This window comes from Callorhinus ursinus, unplaced genomic scaffold (genome assembly GCF_003265705.2).
Source record: "Callorhinus ursinus isolate GAN/ISIS: 27379988/994484 unplaced genomic scaffold, GSC_fseal_2.0 scaffold52, whole genome shotgun sequence".
Lineage (NCBI taxonomy): Eukaryota > Metazoa > Chordata > Mammalia > Carnivora > Otariidae > Callorhinus > Callorhinus ursinus.
Window position 1 is genome coordinate 5,036,572 of NW_027397114.1, and position 15,369 is coordinate 5,051,940.

Below are 15,369 nucleotides of genomic sequence, written 5' to 3' on the forward strand. Positions count from 1 at the left end.
TTGTGTGGTGTGTGTGGTGTGCTGTGTGTGTATGGTGTGGCTGATGTGGCGTGTGTGTGTGTGTGGTGTGGGTGGTGTGGTGTGTGGTGTGCTGTGTGTGTATGGTGTGGTATGTGTGTTTGTGTGGTGTGTGTGGTGTGGTGTGTGGTGTGTGTGTGGTGTGTGTGCCACATGTATTTGCAGACAGAGAAAGGGTGGGTATGGAGGTATACCTCACTTTCGCAGGTGGTATTCCAATTTCAATATTTTGTGATTCATCTTTGCATTATTATACCACAGGCCCCAAAAAGCTGTTATTTCAAAAATCACGAATATATTGAAAATAATTCAATCTGTCTGATTCTGTAATAAATGGAAAGTCATTACAGGGCCAAATATAACAAATCAGTAATCCTCTGCCCAAACCAAAGATCGCTGTCTTTCTAGAGGAGTCTAAGTCTAATTTCAAAATTCCACGACAGGTATTCTTGTCAAAGAGTACTCTGAAGCCATCCTGGAGAGCAGTTCCAGCTAGATGAGAACTCATCCCTGCCCCAGGAGCCAGTCTGTGGTATCCTCGGCTCTGAGCAGCCAGTGCGTGAGCTTATCCCAGGAAAAAGAGCAGGGGTACTCAGCAGAGAGCCCATGGATTATAACGCTGCTCTCAATATTGCCCACCTAAAGCTCCCTAACTAGAGAAGATTAATAACATGACTATTAATCCTGACATGAAAACAAGAACGATTGATAATACAGAATGTTGGCAAGGATGTGAAGAAATGGGCCAGAGTGTAAATTGGCACAAGATTTTCAAAGGACAGTAAGGACAGAAGCCATAATACTGCTTATGTTCCAGGACCCCTGCCCGCCCCCTTGAGCTGGGACTTCCTGGGAATTAAAGCGGGAGGCTGATTGCAAGTCAAGAAGGATTTATATGGCAGCATTTCTGCCAAACTGCCTAAAGAAATCTCATAAGGAAAGACCTGAATCTTCAAGGACCCAGCAATTCGTACGTGGCACATTCTTTTCTCACATTAATATCCAATTTGCAATAAATTTGGGTTTTGTAATTTTGTCTTTTTTTATAAAGATGGCAGCCCAAATTATATAAGCTTCAGAACCCCCAAATTTAGATCCCTTCTGATTTAGTATATGTTAGGAAATGTTAATATCTATTAACATTTGATTATGCATATCCTTCGGCCATTCTATCCTAAAAAACAAGCAACAACAACAACAAAAAACGAATGAATGCCTAAAGGTATGAATAAGGACATTAATTGTTGTTTAGCAAAGAATTGAGAAAAAACACTTTATTTCTATATGTAAGGGATTAGATAAGTAAATACAGAGCATCTGTACAAAGGAAGCCTATGCCATTAAAAAAAAAAACGAAGACACTATTTAATGAGATGGAAAATGTCTAATACATTTTAGGTGAAACAGTGCATTTCAGAATAATGTGAACTGACATACTGATGTGTCCTAATGCCAAGTCTCTCCTAAACATTCCATTCATAGCATCTCTTGCCATCTTCATAGCCACCCCCTGACCAAGATACATACCCACTTAACCATGGGAATGAAGCTCAAAGAAATGCCAATAAGCACAAGCAGGGGGAGCAGCAGAGGGAGAGGGAGAAGCAGGAACCCAGCACCCTGAGATGGCAATCAGAGCTGATGGCAGACGCCCAACCGACTGAGCCACCCAGGCGCCCTGCCCCTATTCATTTTTTATGAATGAAGAAGCAAGAGGTTTATTTTCTTATGGTTCCAAATCTGGTGGGGGGCACCCCTGGACCCCTTTCTGTGTGTGTTGCTCTTTAAACTACAGCCCTTCCACAGCCTCTCCTGAGGGCCCTTGTGGGGTCTAGAGCTGCAAACTGGGGGCCCTCTCAGCACCATGGTGCATGGAGAAATATCCTCATTGGGCCCCCACCTCCCAGACCTCCAGCACACGCTGGTCCTTTTCCGAGATTTCACTGCCTCTGATCTCACTGTCCCGTTCTCATGTTCCAGCTCCCTCATCCTGGTGCCAACCACCCGGCTGGGTCCCATAATTGCCTAGCCAGTTCCCTGATGACACCAGGCTGGAAAGCCTTGTGCCCCAGCATTGGCCCTGCCCGATGTAGCCTGCCCTTGCAGCGGGACCTGGACAGAATACAGGGCCTGGCTGGTTTGGGGAGCTCCCGTGCATTCTGGACGTTCCAGGGCTGGCGACTAAAGTCTGGGCTAGAGGCCACCATGGGCGCCAAGGATCACTCCTGACGGGGGCAGAGCTGGGTCAAGGGAGGCAGGCACAATCGGGACACCTAAGCAAATACGTCTGCAGAGTCTACTTGAGGAAGAAGCTCTTTCACCTCCTGTTACATATTACCTGCTGGGAGGAGGTGCTTGGCACAGGGACAAGAAGCTTGCAGGTGGATCTTGCCCTTGCTGGGGGCTGGGATGACCCAGGTTACCCTGGGCAAAGTTCTTTGTCCTTTCAGAAGCCACCAAGCAGAGAGGGTAACTAGATATGAGGGCTCCTGGGGACTGTGGGAACACCCCCCCCCATGCTGAGGCGGACCACTGCTCCCCTGGGCAAGGTGCCATGTCAACCACCAGCAAGAAGGCTTTAGAAATGAAATTGAATGCAGCAGCCTGTTTTTGTTCCAAGTCATGGGCTGGCCTCTGCCCTTCCCCCCGCTACAGACGTTTGATGCCAGGCTGGTCCCCTGGGCCCTAAGAAAAACATAAATCATCAACAAAGCTAAAAGACAAGCAGCTGTCTGGGTGTAAGAGACCAGGGATTAGCATTCAGCTTGTATTTAAAGCAAACAAACTCACAAATCCATAAGGATAAGTAATCTGATGTAATAAATGGGCAAAGAACATGAACGGAACATTCACAGAAGACATTTCAAAAGAGCCCAGTCTCACGGCTAATCAGGGAAATGTCCATTCAGCCCACAGTGCGATACGCTTTGGCCCCTACCAGAGGAGCAAACGTTCCAATGTTCGTTCGGCGACGCTAAGCATTTGGGAGGACGTGAGGACACGGGCCTCCGGGTTGCTACCGCTGGTCGCAGTGGCCCATTCTCTCCAGGGCAATTTTCAGGAAAGCGGGAAATGTCAACTCTTTAACACAGCAATTGTGCTGCTAGGGACATGGTTACATAATGGAAAAGGAATAATCCAGATCTATAGTGTCCGTGTAAATAGATCTTTAAGACATACCGTTGAGATAAAAAAGGAAGGGCATCCGGTACAACTTGTGCTGAGATTATAAAAGCCCAAGTATTGTTTATGGGAACAAAAGGTAGGAAAACTGAAAGCACTTATTACTTGCTTGGTGTTTTTTGAAGTGCTTTCCAAATGATAAAATATACTGTTTAAGGATCGGAGACATATGAAAAGCAAAAAAACACACTCTGACACGACACGCGTTCACTTTATGACATTGGTTCTCAGTGACAGGCGGCCTGCAGGACAGCTCTAAAAGGGACTTGAACTTGATCCATATTGTTTTATTTCTTTTATGTATAATTTTCTGTAACAAGTATGGCTCTGTGTTAATTTGGAGTGGTAGGTACCTAGGTGTTTGTTATTTTATCATGTGATTATGGTTAATTTTTTTCTTCCCCCTCCTTTTTTTAAAGATTTTGTTTATTTGAGAAAGAGAGAGAGAGTACAAGCAGGGGGAGCGGCAGAAGGAGAGGGAGAAGCAGGCTCCCTGCTGAGCAGGGAACCCGATGTGGGGCTCGATCCCAGGACTCCAGGATCGTGACCCGAGCCGAAGGCAGACGCTTAACTGACTGAGCCACCCAGGCGCCCCAATTTTTTTCTTCCATATGAAATATTTACTAAGGAAAATACAAGAGGGTTGATGAACTCCCAAGAAGGGCACCTAAAACATTCAAAAGATGGAGCAACTTCCTGGCATGGACAGAGGGAGACACACTGGTCCTGTCATGTGAAGCGCCAGGGCAAGACCAACATTTATGTGATGAGAAACAGCCCCAGTCTGTCTCTGAAGTTCACGAGCTATACTCACAGGCAAGCCTCCGTCCTCAGTCAACACATTCCCTACTGTATGAGACACAGTTTTAACTACACGGGCCAGTGCATCTCCTAGTTCGTGGCAGAGAGGCAGGTTCTCCTCTTTCATCCCCCTTGAACACCAAGCTTCACACCATCACTCTCCAACACACCATTATTCTAGCCCCTGGACCACTCAGTGATGCAGGCCCTGTGGGGCTGTGTTCTCTCCTCTCCCTAAGTTGCACAAAGACACTAGGCTGCTGGTTCACCTGGGAGTGGCACTTGACATGGGAGTAGAGATGGCCAATACTTGGACAAGAGGGGACAACTATGAACCTGTACGAGCTGTCTGTCCTGAAAGAGAGTTATACTTTTTAGGTACCTGCAAAGATTGGTGACACATTTATACCAGTGACAACATACGGCTACTGTTCAAGAAAATGAAGGTGCTGAGTGACAGGTGAAATCCAAACAAGAACACTACTGAATGGTCATTTTCTTAACTGATGGCACAGAATGACTGATGTTTAAAAAAGGAATTTTGATTTAAGTTTCTTAGGAAAAAAAAACCCCTCAAAATAGATCAGTCTTGCATGTAAAACATAAAACTACAAAATATTGAGAAAAAAAAAAACATGGGAGAAAATCTTCAGGATCTAGGGCTAGGCAAAAAGTTTTTAGATTTGACATCACAAACATGGTCCGTAAAATCGATAACAGCGACCCATAAAAATGAAAACTTTTTGCTCTGCGTACAACCCTCTTAAGAGGGTAAAAAGATGGGGCACCTGGGTGGCTCAGTTGGTTAAGCGACTGCCTTTGGCTCAGGTCATGATCCCGGAGTCCTGGGATCAAGTCCCACATCAGGCTCCCGGCTCAGTGGGGAGCCTGCTTCTCCCTCTGACCCTCTCCCCTCTCATGCTGTTTCTCTCTCGCTCGCTCTCTAATAAATAAATAAATAAAATCTTAAAAAAAAAAAAAGAGGGTGAAAAGATGAGGCACAGAGTGGAGAAAATATTTGCAAACCACATATCTGACAAAGGACTAGTACCTAGAATACATAAAGAACTCTGAAAACTCAACAGTTAAAAAAACCCAAACAATCCAACTACAAAATGGGCAAAAGACAGAAAGAGACATTTCACCAAAGATGGCAAATAAGACCATGGAAAGATATTCAACATCATTCACCATTAGAGCAATTCATATGAAAACCACAATATCACTATATACCTATCAGAATGGTGAAAATAAAAAATAGTGACAATACCAAATGCTGGCGAGGATGCTGATGTAACTCATACATTGTTGGTGGGAATGTAAAATGGTACAATCATGCTGGAAAACAGGCAGTTTCTTTAAAAGGAAAACAGGCAACTACCATAAGAGCCAGCAATTGCACTTTGGGGGCAATGATCCCAAATAAAGAATTCTGTTTCCAGAGAAATGAAGGCTTATGTTCACACAAAAATCTGTACACAAATGGGCATAGCAGCCTTATATTTTGAAAAAATTGGAAACAATCCAAATATCTTCCAAATAAACCAACTGTACATCCATATCAAAGAATACTAGTTAGCAATAAGAAAGGAACTATCGACACACAAAGAAACCTGGATGAATCTCCAGAGAATTACGCAGAGTAAAAAAACCAATCCCTAAAGGTAGCATACTGTATGACTCTGTCTACACAATATCTTAAAATTACAAAATCATGGAATATTGCTAGAGATTAAGCAGGAGCTGCAGGTGAGTCAGAAAGAGAAAACTGAAGGACTCTTGTGGGGTGGAAATGTTCTGTATCTTGCCTGTATCAATGTCACAATCCTGAATGTGATACTATACTAATTTTGCAAGAGGTTACCCTTCGGGGAAACCAAATAGAGGGTTTATGGGATCTGTTTGCATTATTTCTTACAACTGCATGTGAATGTGTAATTATGTCAAAATAAAAAGCTTAACTTAAAAAAAGTCCTTAGATTATATAATATCAGGGACTGCTAACCCTTGATGCATCAGGGGCCCCACTTCTCAGAGTGCCTTTCTGTCATCACACCCAAGAGGTAAAATATTGAGCAGATGAGATCATGTCCTTTTCTTCAGAGTTATCAAGGAAAGCTAAACTGTTCAATGCATAATATGCACACTCTCATGAATTTTTGTCAAGGTTAATGGGTCCCTCCTCCCCAAAACACCTCTTGGTTTTTGAGCAAAAGAAGCCAGACACAAGAGCATATACTCTTAAGATTCAAGAATAGGCAAAACTGACCTATGGAGATTAGAAGTCAAAACAGTGGTAGCCTCTGGTTAGGGAAGGACACTGACTGGAAATGGGCATGAGAGAAATTTCTAGACGTGTGCTATCTATACAGTAACCGCTAGTCACGTGTGGCTGTGGAACACTTGAAATTTGGCTAGTCTGAATGAAGTTGTTCTGTGAGTGTTAAATACACACTCAATTTGTAATACTTTTAAAAAAAAGAATGTAAACATTTCAGCCGTAATTTTTTTAAAAGATTGGTTATATGCTGAAATGATATTTTGACCATACTAAGTTAAAGAAAATGTATCATTAAAATTAATGTCACCTATTTCTTATTACCTTGTTAATACGGCTACTAGAACACTTAAAATTACATGTGTGGCTCACACTGTATATCTATTGAAGGGCACTGTTTTAGAGTGATGGGCAGGTTCTAGCTCTTGGGATGTTGAGTATATAGATTTGTTAAAATGCACCAAACTGTACACTTGAGATTCGTGCATTGTAATTATGCCATAAAGCTCCAAGATCTTTTTACCACCCGACATAATCTTCCTGAAGGAGTCTATAGCCTACAAGGGACTACAAAGAACTCCAGAGTGGTATGAGCTACAGTAAAGGTGTGAGCAAGTCATCCTATAATTTAGCATCTCGAATAAAACCACCAGTGCATGTGTGTTTGTGCGTTATGTGGAGAAAGTATGCAGTAAGTTATTATTCGAGTTTAGTAAACTCAAGAAGCTGTTTCTGAAAGCCTGACGTCTTGGGGGTTATGAGGCATTCACGCTGAGGGTCTTCCCTCGGGTCACTTCTATGGAGCCTGTGGGGAATGCACACAGGAGCTGGGGGTGGGGGCTGATTCAGAACACTTGTTCCTTGATGGGATCACTAAGGTACATAGGAGGTTAGCTTATGACCTTAGCTTTCTAGAGACAAAACCCTCAATGTTTTTTGTTCCCAGGAAGGAATAGAGAGAATCACAGAGCGTCAGGAGGTTGGGAGGAGTTCATAAGGGTTCTGGCACAAGCGAGACTTCATGTGAGCAGGAAGGCTTCAAACTTCAACCACAGCGCTCCTGAATTAGGGGATCAGGCTCAAAGCCCAGCCTCCTTAGGAATCACAGAATGTCTACAGAAAGGTAGAGTGCTCCTTGTCTAAGTGGCCTATTTTACCAACCAGCCAAGGTGCAGAGAGATTGAGTGACTTGCCTAAAGCCATACTGAATTGGAGGTGGTAGATCTGGGACTTGCTCCCCTGTCATCTGATTCCCACAGTGAGAAACACAGACGCACCAATAAGGTTCACAAAACAGGACTTGTAGGCTGGAAACAGCTTGTTTATTTCTGAAGGGAGAGGCACCTGGCAGAATTATTGGTACCTGTCTTCGTTAGGACACTTCCCTAGCAAGTCCTACTCAAGAAATGAAATTACATCCTGTACGTTGGTTTGTTCAACATATGATAAGCCAAAAAAAAAAAAATTGTGAGCACAGGCATGTTACATACCTGGAGCAGCCCAGCTTGGTTTAGGCAATTACCTTGCCAGAACTGTGTCCCTCCTACTGTCTCAAATTCCTAAACTGTGGGCCTCAAGGTCATTGTAGGAATGCACAAACCCATTGTTAGCAAGCACTACCTGTAGCATAGCTCATCACTGCAATGGGTTGAAGATCTCTTTTAGCACCAGGCTGTGAGTTAAAAATTTTCTTAATGTGACCTTATTTAACTCTCCAACAATATTATTTACATATGAGAAAGGTCAAGTTCAACTTAGTCCCAAAGCCCCCAGCTAAAATAGTTCATTTGAACCCAGATCTGCCTGGCTTCAACGTTTCTGCCTATAGATTGAATAAATTAAATAATATGGGGGCGCTGGGGTGGCTCAGTGGGTTAAGTCGCTGCCTTCGGCTCAGGTCGTGATCCCAGGGTCCTGGGATGGAGCCCCGAGTTAGGCTCCCTGCTCAGCGGGGAGTCTGCTTCTCCCTCTCCCTCTGCCCCTCCCCCTGCTCGTGCTTGCTCTCTCAAATAAGTAAATAAAATATTTTTTAAAAATTACAGAATGTGGGGGAGGCTGGGAGAGCTTGATATCCAGGTTTCAAAAGAGTTCACGGTAAAATTTCATGCAAGGATATGTGCTTCATACTTCAAACTACAGCCCTATCATTGGAGGGATCAGCTTCAAACTCCAGCCTCATCAGCAAGTCTTTCCCAGTCTCATTCCCACCAATCGGATTCTTCCCTGCAGATTGCCATCTACTGCATGAGAGGCAGGAAAGGGTAACCAAACTGATATGTACCATTCACTGGTTACAATGTCTATGTTTGTAGTTTATTTTCTATACATTTACATTTAGACTGGAGGATCCCCAGTGTAACGTGTAGAAATATCATTACCAGATCACTTGTTAATCATCTTTGGGAAATTATGAGAAGAGTCTATTTTTGTAACTATTATGGTTTCCAACCAAAACGCTTCCTGGCTTAATACAATCCCCTCACGTAGGGACAGCATTTTAGTTTCCAATACTGGTCCCACCTGATTACAGCCATTCCCCTAGGGGGTAGTCCATGAAGTTCACTTGCCCCTCTGACCTACCATCAGCATGGAGTCACTGGAGTCCCAGCTCTGAGCATCACTCCTAATTCTGAAAGGCTTAAGCCAATGTTCTTTCTGTCTTTCTCAGCTCCAAGTGCATCCAACACCCCAGATGCAACGGTGAGGCAGCCCCAGGCCAGCTTCAGAGGTCTGGAGGAAGCCTGCTCATCTCAAGTTCGTCAAGGAATCTTACCCCCAGTGCTCCCTGAAGCTCCAGACTAGCCCATCCATTTCCTTGGGGAAGGGGTTGTGTGGACAAGGGGAAGGAGCTGGCGGTTCAGGAGATCTGGAGAAAAATAAGACAGCTTCTTCTTTCCTTCCGGGGGGGAAAGGGTCTGAACAACCCCAACTTTGATGGAGCAGGTATTGTCTGGCAGATCCAAGGTCTGGACTTGTGGCTGGGCAGAGGCTGCCGTCTCGGCAGCTGGATAAAAGGAAGAACCATGTGCAAGAAAGAAGCCACTGAAAAGGGGATTCTCTCCTACTTTTTTTTTTTTTTTTTTAAGATTTATTTGCCAGAGAGAGAGAGAGAAAGAGAACATAAGCAGAGGGAGCGGCAGGCAGAGGGAGAAGCAGGCTCCGCACTGAGCAAGTAGCCCGATATGGGACTCGATCCCAGGACCTGAGCCGAAATCAAGAGTCGCTTAACTGGCTGAACCACCCAGGTGCCCCTCTCCTACTTTTAAATCATTTGGAATTCCTACCCAGACACCATTTGAAGGTCTCAGGGACCAGACCGACCCCAAAGGAAAGGCTGAGCAGAGCAAGACTTTGTCAACCCAGCAAGTAGGTAGCATTAATGACAAACTTGCCCGGCTCAGAGGTTAGGTAATGCACTCAAGGTCACACGGTGGGTAGGTGGAGAAGCCAGGGCTGTAACCCAAAGCAGTCTGGCTACAAAGTTCTTGCTCTTTCCTAACAGGCAAAACTAGGAATCTGATAAGTAATAGGCCTGGGGAGGGGGGAGGGTTGGGAAGCAGAAAAGCGGGCTTTATGTGTGACTAGATCAGAAAAAGCAGAGAGCAGAAGTCCAGGAGCTTTCCATACCATTACACTTGGAACACTGAGTAGTGATGACCTGACTTATCTTTTCCCCCAATAGGCTGCAAGTCTCTGGAAGGCTGGGTTCTTTGGCTTCTAGATCTATAGCACCCACCAGGTGCTTGACATGACATATGTACTCAGGAATGTCTGTTGAATGCTTGAGACTCTGGAGGGTTTCTGAAGGGGACAGAGGGAGTGAAATCAGGCCAAATCACCATGGTCAGTAGAAAAGGGTTCAAGCACACGGAAGGGATGGGACGGAATTAGGCCAAATGCTCAGGAAACCTTCTCTCTCTAGACAAATGGATCTCCTCCTGCTGCAGAGGCAGAATTTCTCTGAGGCCTGGTGCCTATACCCTGAGATTGTAGGCCTGTACCAGGTAAGGGTTCTGCTGTTTATACACAAAAATGTCAAAGGTCCGGAGTTTTGCTATGTGACCAGAAGTTGCCTGATTTGGCATTATGAAACATGTATGCTTTTAGGAGTAACTTTCCTTGGGGTCCTCACATTGTAAGAGGGCTCTCACTGAGGAGTCCAGAGGTGGGGCTTGGAGGCTCGGGGTAGGGATGGTGGAACCTGCCTGGGAGGCACCGTGAGAAAACCCAGCTGTCTTTTCTCTCTTTCTTTCTTTTTTAAGATTTTATTTATTTATTTGTCAGAGAGAGAGAGAGAGCACAAGCAGGGGGAAGGAGAAGCAGGCTCCCCGCTGAGCAGGGAGCCCGGTGCCGGACTCGACCCCAGCACCCTGGGATCATGACCTGAGCCGAAGGCAGACGCTTAACCGACTGAGCCACCCAGGCGCCCCTAAACCCAGCTGTCTTCATCACAAACCCATCTGCTGACCAGCCTTGGGCCACACGGTTTTCCCAGAAAACTAGGCATAGCCATCTTAAAGCACTGCATACTTTCTAGTTATCAGGAACCAGCAAGTTCGAAACGTGATCTTGGAGTTTTAGCCAAAAGAGGAATTTGCATCTCCCTCCAACCACCCCCTCAACCTATTTTTGTTAACCAAACAATTCTCTCAGAGGAGAAGCCCCTTTGTTCTCCTCCCTTTTCCCCCCTGACTTAGTTCCTGGCCCATCTGGGCGGCAGGGCACCCTCAGTGGTGCCCAGGCCTCCCCTCTTCTGGGCGCTGAAGATAACCACCCTGATACCATCAGCAGGAGACCAGTTCTGCTTAAGCAGCCAAAACATGTTCACACTTGTGTGAACTTAGGAGAAAAGACGACTACTTACTACACTGCTAGAGAGGCAGCAATGCTCCTGGAACGGGCACCTGCCAGCCCCCATCCCACCTTTTGCACTGAGGACAGAAGAAAACAGGCCCAGCAGGTAGCAAGGTGCAAAAGCAGTGTTCATCAGCACCTAATGAGGAGGGGGAGACCGCTGAGCTTAGCGGACTGGCAAGACGGGCCAAAGATCCCCACGTTTACCCCTGAAGAGCGTTCCAGCTCAGAGACAGTGTGTTCTGAAGAGGCAGCCTTTCCTCTGCCCTTCTTTCTCCGGCTAGGCCGCCGAAGGCCCAGGCTCCTGGCCCTCGGTGTGCTCATGCTTGGAAAGAACCAAGAGTCCTGGACCAGAACTCAGAGTCTGTGCAGGTTCACTGCCGGCCACCAGCTGCAGCCCCCAGTCTGCCCAAACCAGGCCAGCATTTCCTGCTGCCTAGGCGCTGGGTGCGGGATACCTGCTCCCCAGCACGTGCCATGTGGAGGTGCGGCGGCCTCGGGCCTGCCAGCCAGAGTGGGATCGGCCCCCAGCGAAGCTCTCTGCAGGACCCCCGTCCCCCACCAAACTTCCTCCCGCGGGGTTGGGGGGGCAGGCCGCCCCCTCCTTCCCTGGGCTCGCGTACCTGAGGGGGCGGACGCCCTGCAATCTCGCTTCCTGCCAACCCCGGGCGAGGATGGCGCGGGTCCCCAGCACCCCCGGGCCCCTGGTGCGCAGCCTCGCGAGGTGCAGCATCCCGACGTAGATGGCCATGGCTCTCTCCGCGCGTCCCAGCCTGAGGAAACTTTTAAAGTGAGCCGAGGCGGGGCGAGCGCGGAACGGGCGGGGAGGCGGGGAGGGTCGCCTCTGCCTATGGGGTGCGGAGGACTGGGTCCGGCCGGGCGGGGCGGGGCGAGGCGGGGAGGAAACGGCTACGCGCGGGGCCACCTTCCCCTCGGACCCGCGGCCCTCCCCTCCCGCCTCGAAGACGTGCCACGGCTTTCCCGCGGGATCCGAAGGCCTCGGGCTGCGGCCCGCTCCCCTCTCGACCACTAGAGGCCTGAAGAGAGGTTCTTCAGGTTTGGGGGCGTGAGGGCTTGTTGATTTCGCAGAGGGGGAGCCCGCGGGCCGTGAGTGCTGGCCGGGCGGCCAGGCCCAGACGCGTCCATCCCGGGAGCCCGGTTTAGCGCGCGGGTCATGTGCTGTGTCCCCGCTCCTGGGGTTGCGAGCCGGAGGCCAAGGGAGCCGACGCGAAGCCGGCTCCCCCGCCCGCTCCCCCGAGCCTTGCCAGCTGGGGCAGAAGGCCCGCGGTGGGTGGGGAGGAGGCCAGGACAAGCGTGCGGTGGGCGAGTCCCCTCTGGGGCCAGAAGTCAGCTAAAGGGACGCCCGTTGGTACCCCGTCCCTCACGGGGCAGGCTTGACCCCCTGCAATGCACCGCGTAGGGTGGCATCAGGGACTGGAAACTGTGCTTCTTATCCCCCATCTGCCCCGCTGTTTCGGGCCTAGGGCGCAATCCCGCACCCTGCCCGAGGCGTGAATGGAAAGCCGCTGTACAGAGGCTCGGCCTGTACCAGCTCCGGTTCTGGCTGGGAAAGGTGGCGCTGGGCACCAGAAAGTGGCATCCCCGTCAGGTTCACGCTGTCTTGACCCTTCCTCCAGAGGAGGAGGAGGACAGCAATGGGGGGTGGGGGGAGGAATGTGGTGGGGTGACCTCCCCTTTCCTGCCTCAGAGGCAGCGATGAAAACCCGCCTAGCAGAAAGCGTGGTTAGGGGCGGGGCCTGGCTGTGGAAGACCTTTGCCCTGATCACTGGGACTTTGGCTCCGCTGAGGTCCCGAGAAGGGGACTGTGCTGCTTAAGGCCATCATCCTGGGAGTGTCCTCGGATCCCCCTGGAACCCTGACTCCTGGGGAACGTCTGCACACTTCCAAGTTGTGTGGAGATGGGGGAGGAAGGAAGATGGGGTGGGGTGTAGAGAAATTATGAGGAGCAGAGCTTGCAGGGGCACACCTTCCTAAAGAGACTAACTTGCTGACTCTTGAGAGCCTGCCCCAGGAAGGGAATGCCCTGGGGCACATCCCAGGTCCAGGGGGTCAGCGCTGCCAGCACCTTGCTGGGTGGCAATCACCCTGTGAAGTGGTGGGTGGATATTGCTCTCACAGACACTTTTAGTTTCCTTGCTAGTTTGAAGGTCAGGCCTGGGGGCTGTAGGGTAGAGGGGAGAGAAGGATGAGTTCCTCCTTGAACTTGCTCCAGACTCAGCTCTCCATACTCAGGCTTCCCTGACTTCCCAGACACCAGAGCCAGGGAATAATAGCTGCCAGTGTCAGGGTATCTTCCACAAGCCAAACTCTTCAAAGATGTTCTCTCTAGCCTTCACGCTGACCCTGCAAGGAACAAGCATACCTTGGAATGTGTTGCTGTTTTTATGGATGAGGAAACTGAGGGGCATCCGGCTGGCTCAGTTGGTGGTGGAGCCTGCGACTCTTGATCTCAGGGTTGTGAGATCAAGCCCCACGTTGGATGTAGAGATGACTTAAAATCTTAAAAAAAAAAAAAAAGAAAGAAAGAAAGAAAGAAAAAAGGAAAAAGAAACTGAGACCCAGGGAGGTTCAGCTACTTGCCCAAGGTCAAGGTGAACACAGTGAGCATAGGCCAAGGCTCAGGCCACACTTACTTGGTAGCTTTGGGGAAGTCACAGGGCCTCTCCAGCTTGAGTCATCATCTTTAAAATGGGAACAACAGGGGCACCTGGGTGGCTCAGTCAGCTGGGCATCTGTCTTCAGCTCGGGTCATGATCCTGGGGTCTTGGGATAGAGCCCTGAGACAGGCTCCCTGCTCAGCAGGGAGTCTGCTTCTCCCTCTCCTTCTGCCCCTGCTCCTGCACGCATGCTCTCTCTCTCCAATAAATAAATGAAATCTTTAACAATAAATAAATAAAATGGGGACAATAATACCAGCCTCATGCAATGGGGTGGGGTAAGGATTGGGGCACAGAACTAGTATTTGACCCTTTTACATTGATTGTTAGCTTCTCCCTCCCTCCTCTCCTTCCTCCTGTGTCTACGCTCTGAGACTTTCCTCTGTGTTCAGTGTTGCAAACTTTTTTAGGAGGAGGAATTATTTTTCATCTCTGCAAAGCCTTGAGAGATCTGGTAGGTGCTGGTTCCATGAAAGGGGAAAACGGCTGGGAGGAAACAAAGTGACGGTGCCTAACGTGGGGGTCCCTGAGTCTGTTGACCAGAACTCTTGGGTCACTTTGAGGGGGTGTTGAGCAGGGCACGTCACCAACCAGTCCCTGCAGCTTTCCTCCCTCTACCTTTGACCAACTATACAGCTTCCCAAGGGGCTTTCTGCCCAAGTCCAGCCCCTGACTTGGATGGTTTATAGTGCCTGTGATTCTACTCAGGCCACTGGCTAGCCTGAGAAAGCCCTTAGCCCTTCGCTTTTGCCAATATCCTTCCCTTCTGCTCAAAATGTAAACGCCATTTGTTGATCTTTTAAAAAAAGATTTATTTATTTGAGAGAGAGCACAAGCGGGACGGGCAGGGAGAGAGAGAGAGAGAGAATCTCAAACAGACTCCGTGCTGAGCACGGAGCCCAACACGGGGCTCAATCTCATGACCCTGAGATCATGACCTGAGCTGAAACCAAAGTTGGTCATTTAACCAATTATGCCACCCAGGCGTCCCGCATTTAATTGATCTTTTAAAAAAGTCTTAGTATCAACCTATGAATAAAGTTCAGAAGAGTTCATCACAGCGAACAGAAGGTAAATGCTACACACCTCGGAAGTCACACATGACAGAAGTAGAGAAGGAAGGGGTAGGAGATGGAGGGCCAGGCAGATATACCTACCTTAACTTGAGTCATCAAGAGATCCTGTCTGTCGATGATGGAACATGAAATAAAGGAGTATGTTATTTAAAGTTGCACAGGTAACCAGTCTATGTATGAAAATAATAATTAAACTGTATTAGGAGCACTTGGGAAGGAGACACAGCCATGAAAATCCTCCCCTATCAAACAAAATCAAGAAATGGTTGAATACATATAATATTTAGAGGCAAATAACAGAAGATAAAGCATACATGGTTAAAATCTTTCAAAATGGTTCCCTTTGGTTTGAACAGACATTTCTCCAAAGACATACAACGGACAATAAGCACGTGGAAAGATGCTCAACACAAAAATACAAATGACAAGGTGCTCAACATCAGTAGTCATTAGGGAAATACAAATCAAAACCACAATGAGA

General features: G+C 48.0%; 1 protein-coding gene across 2 annotated transcripts in view; it reads right to left on the reverse strand.

Moving 5' to 3' along the window:
- ACSF2 (acyl-CoA synthetase family member 2) overlaps window positions 1-12,407 on the reverse strand; it is a 54,162-nt gene extending 41,755 nt beyond the window's left edge. Inside the window, exon 1 of one of the 2 annotated variants that reach the window (XM_025859195.2) lies at window positions 11,758-12,407. In XM_025859195.2, coding sequence (XP_025714980.1) covers window positions 11,758-11,885 — 128 coding nt within the window. In that variant the 5' untranslated portion in view covers window positions 11,886-12,407. The remainder of the gene's footprint in view (window positions 1-11,757) is intronic. The other variant, XM_073883755.1, reaches the window with a different exon arrangement.
- Window positions 12,408-15,369: the final 2,962 nt, after the last annotated feature.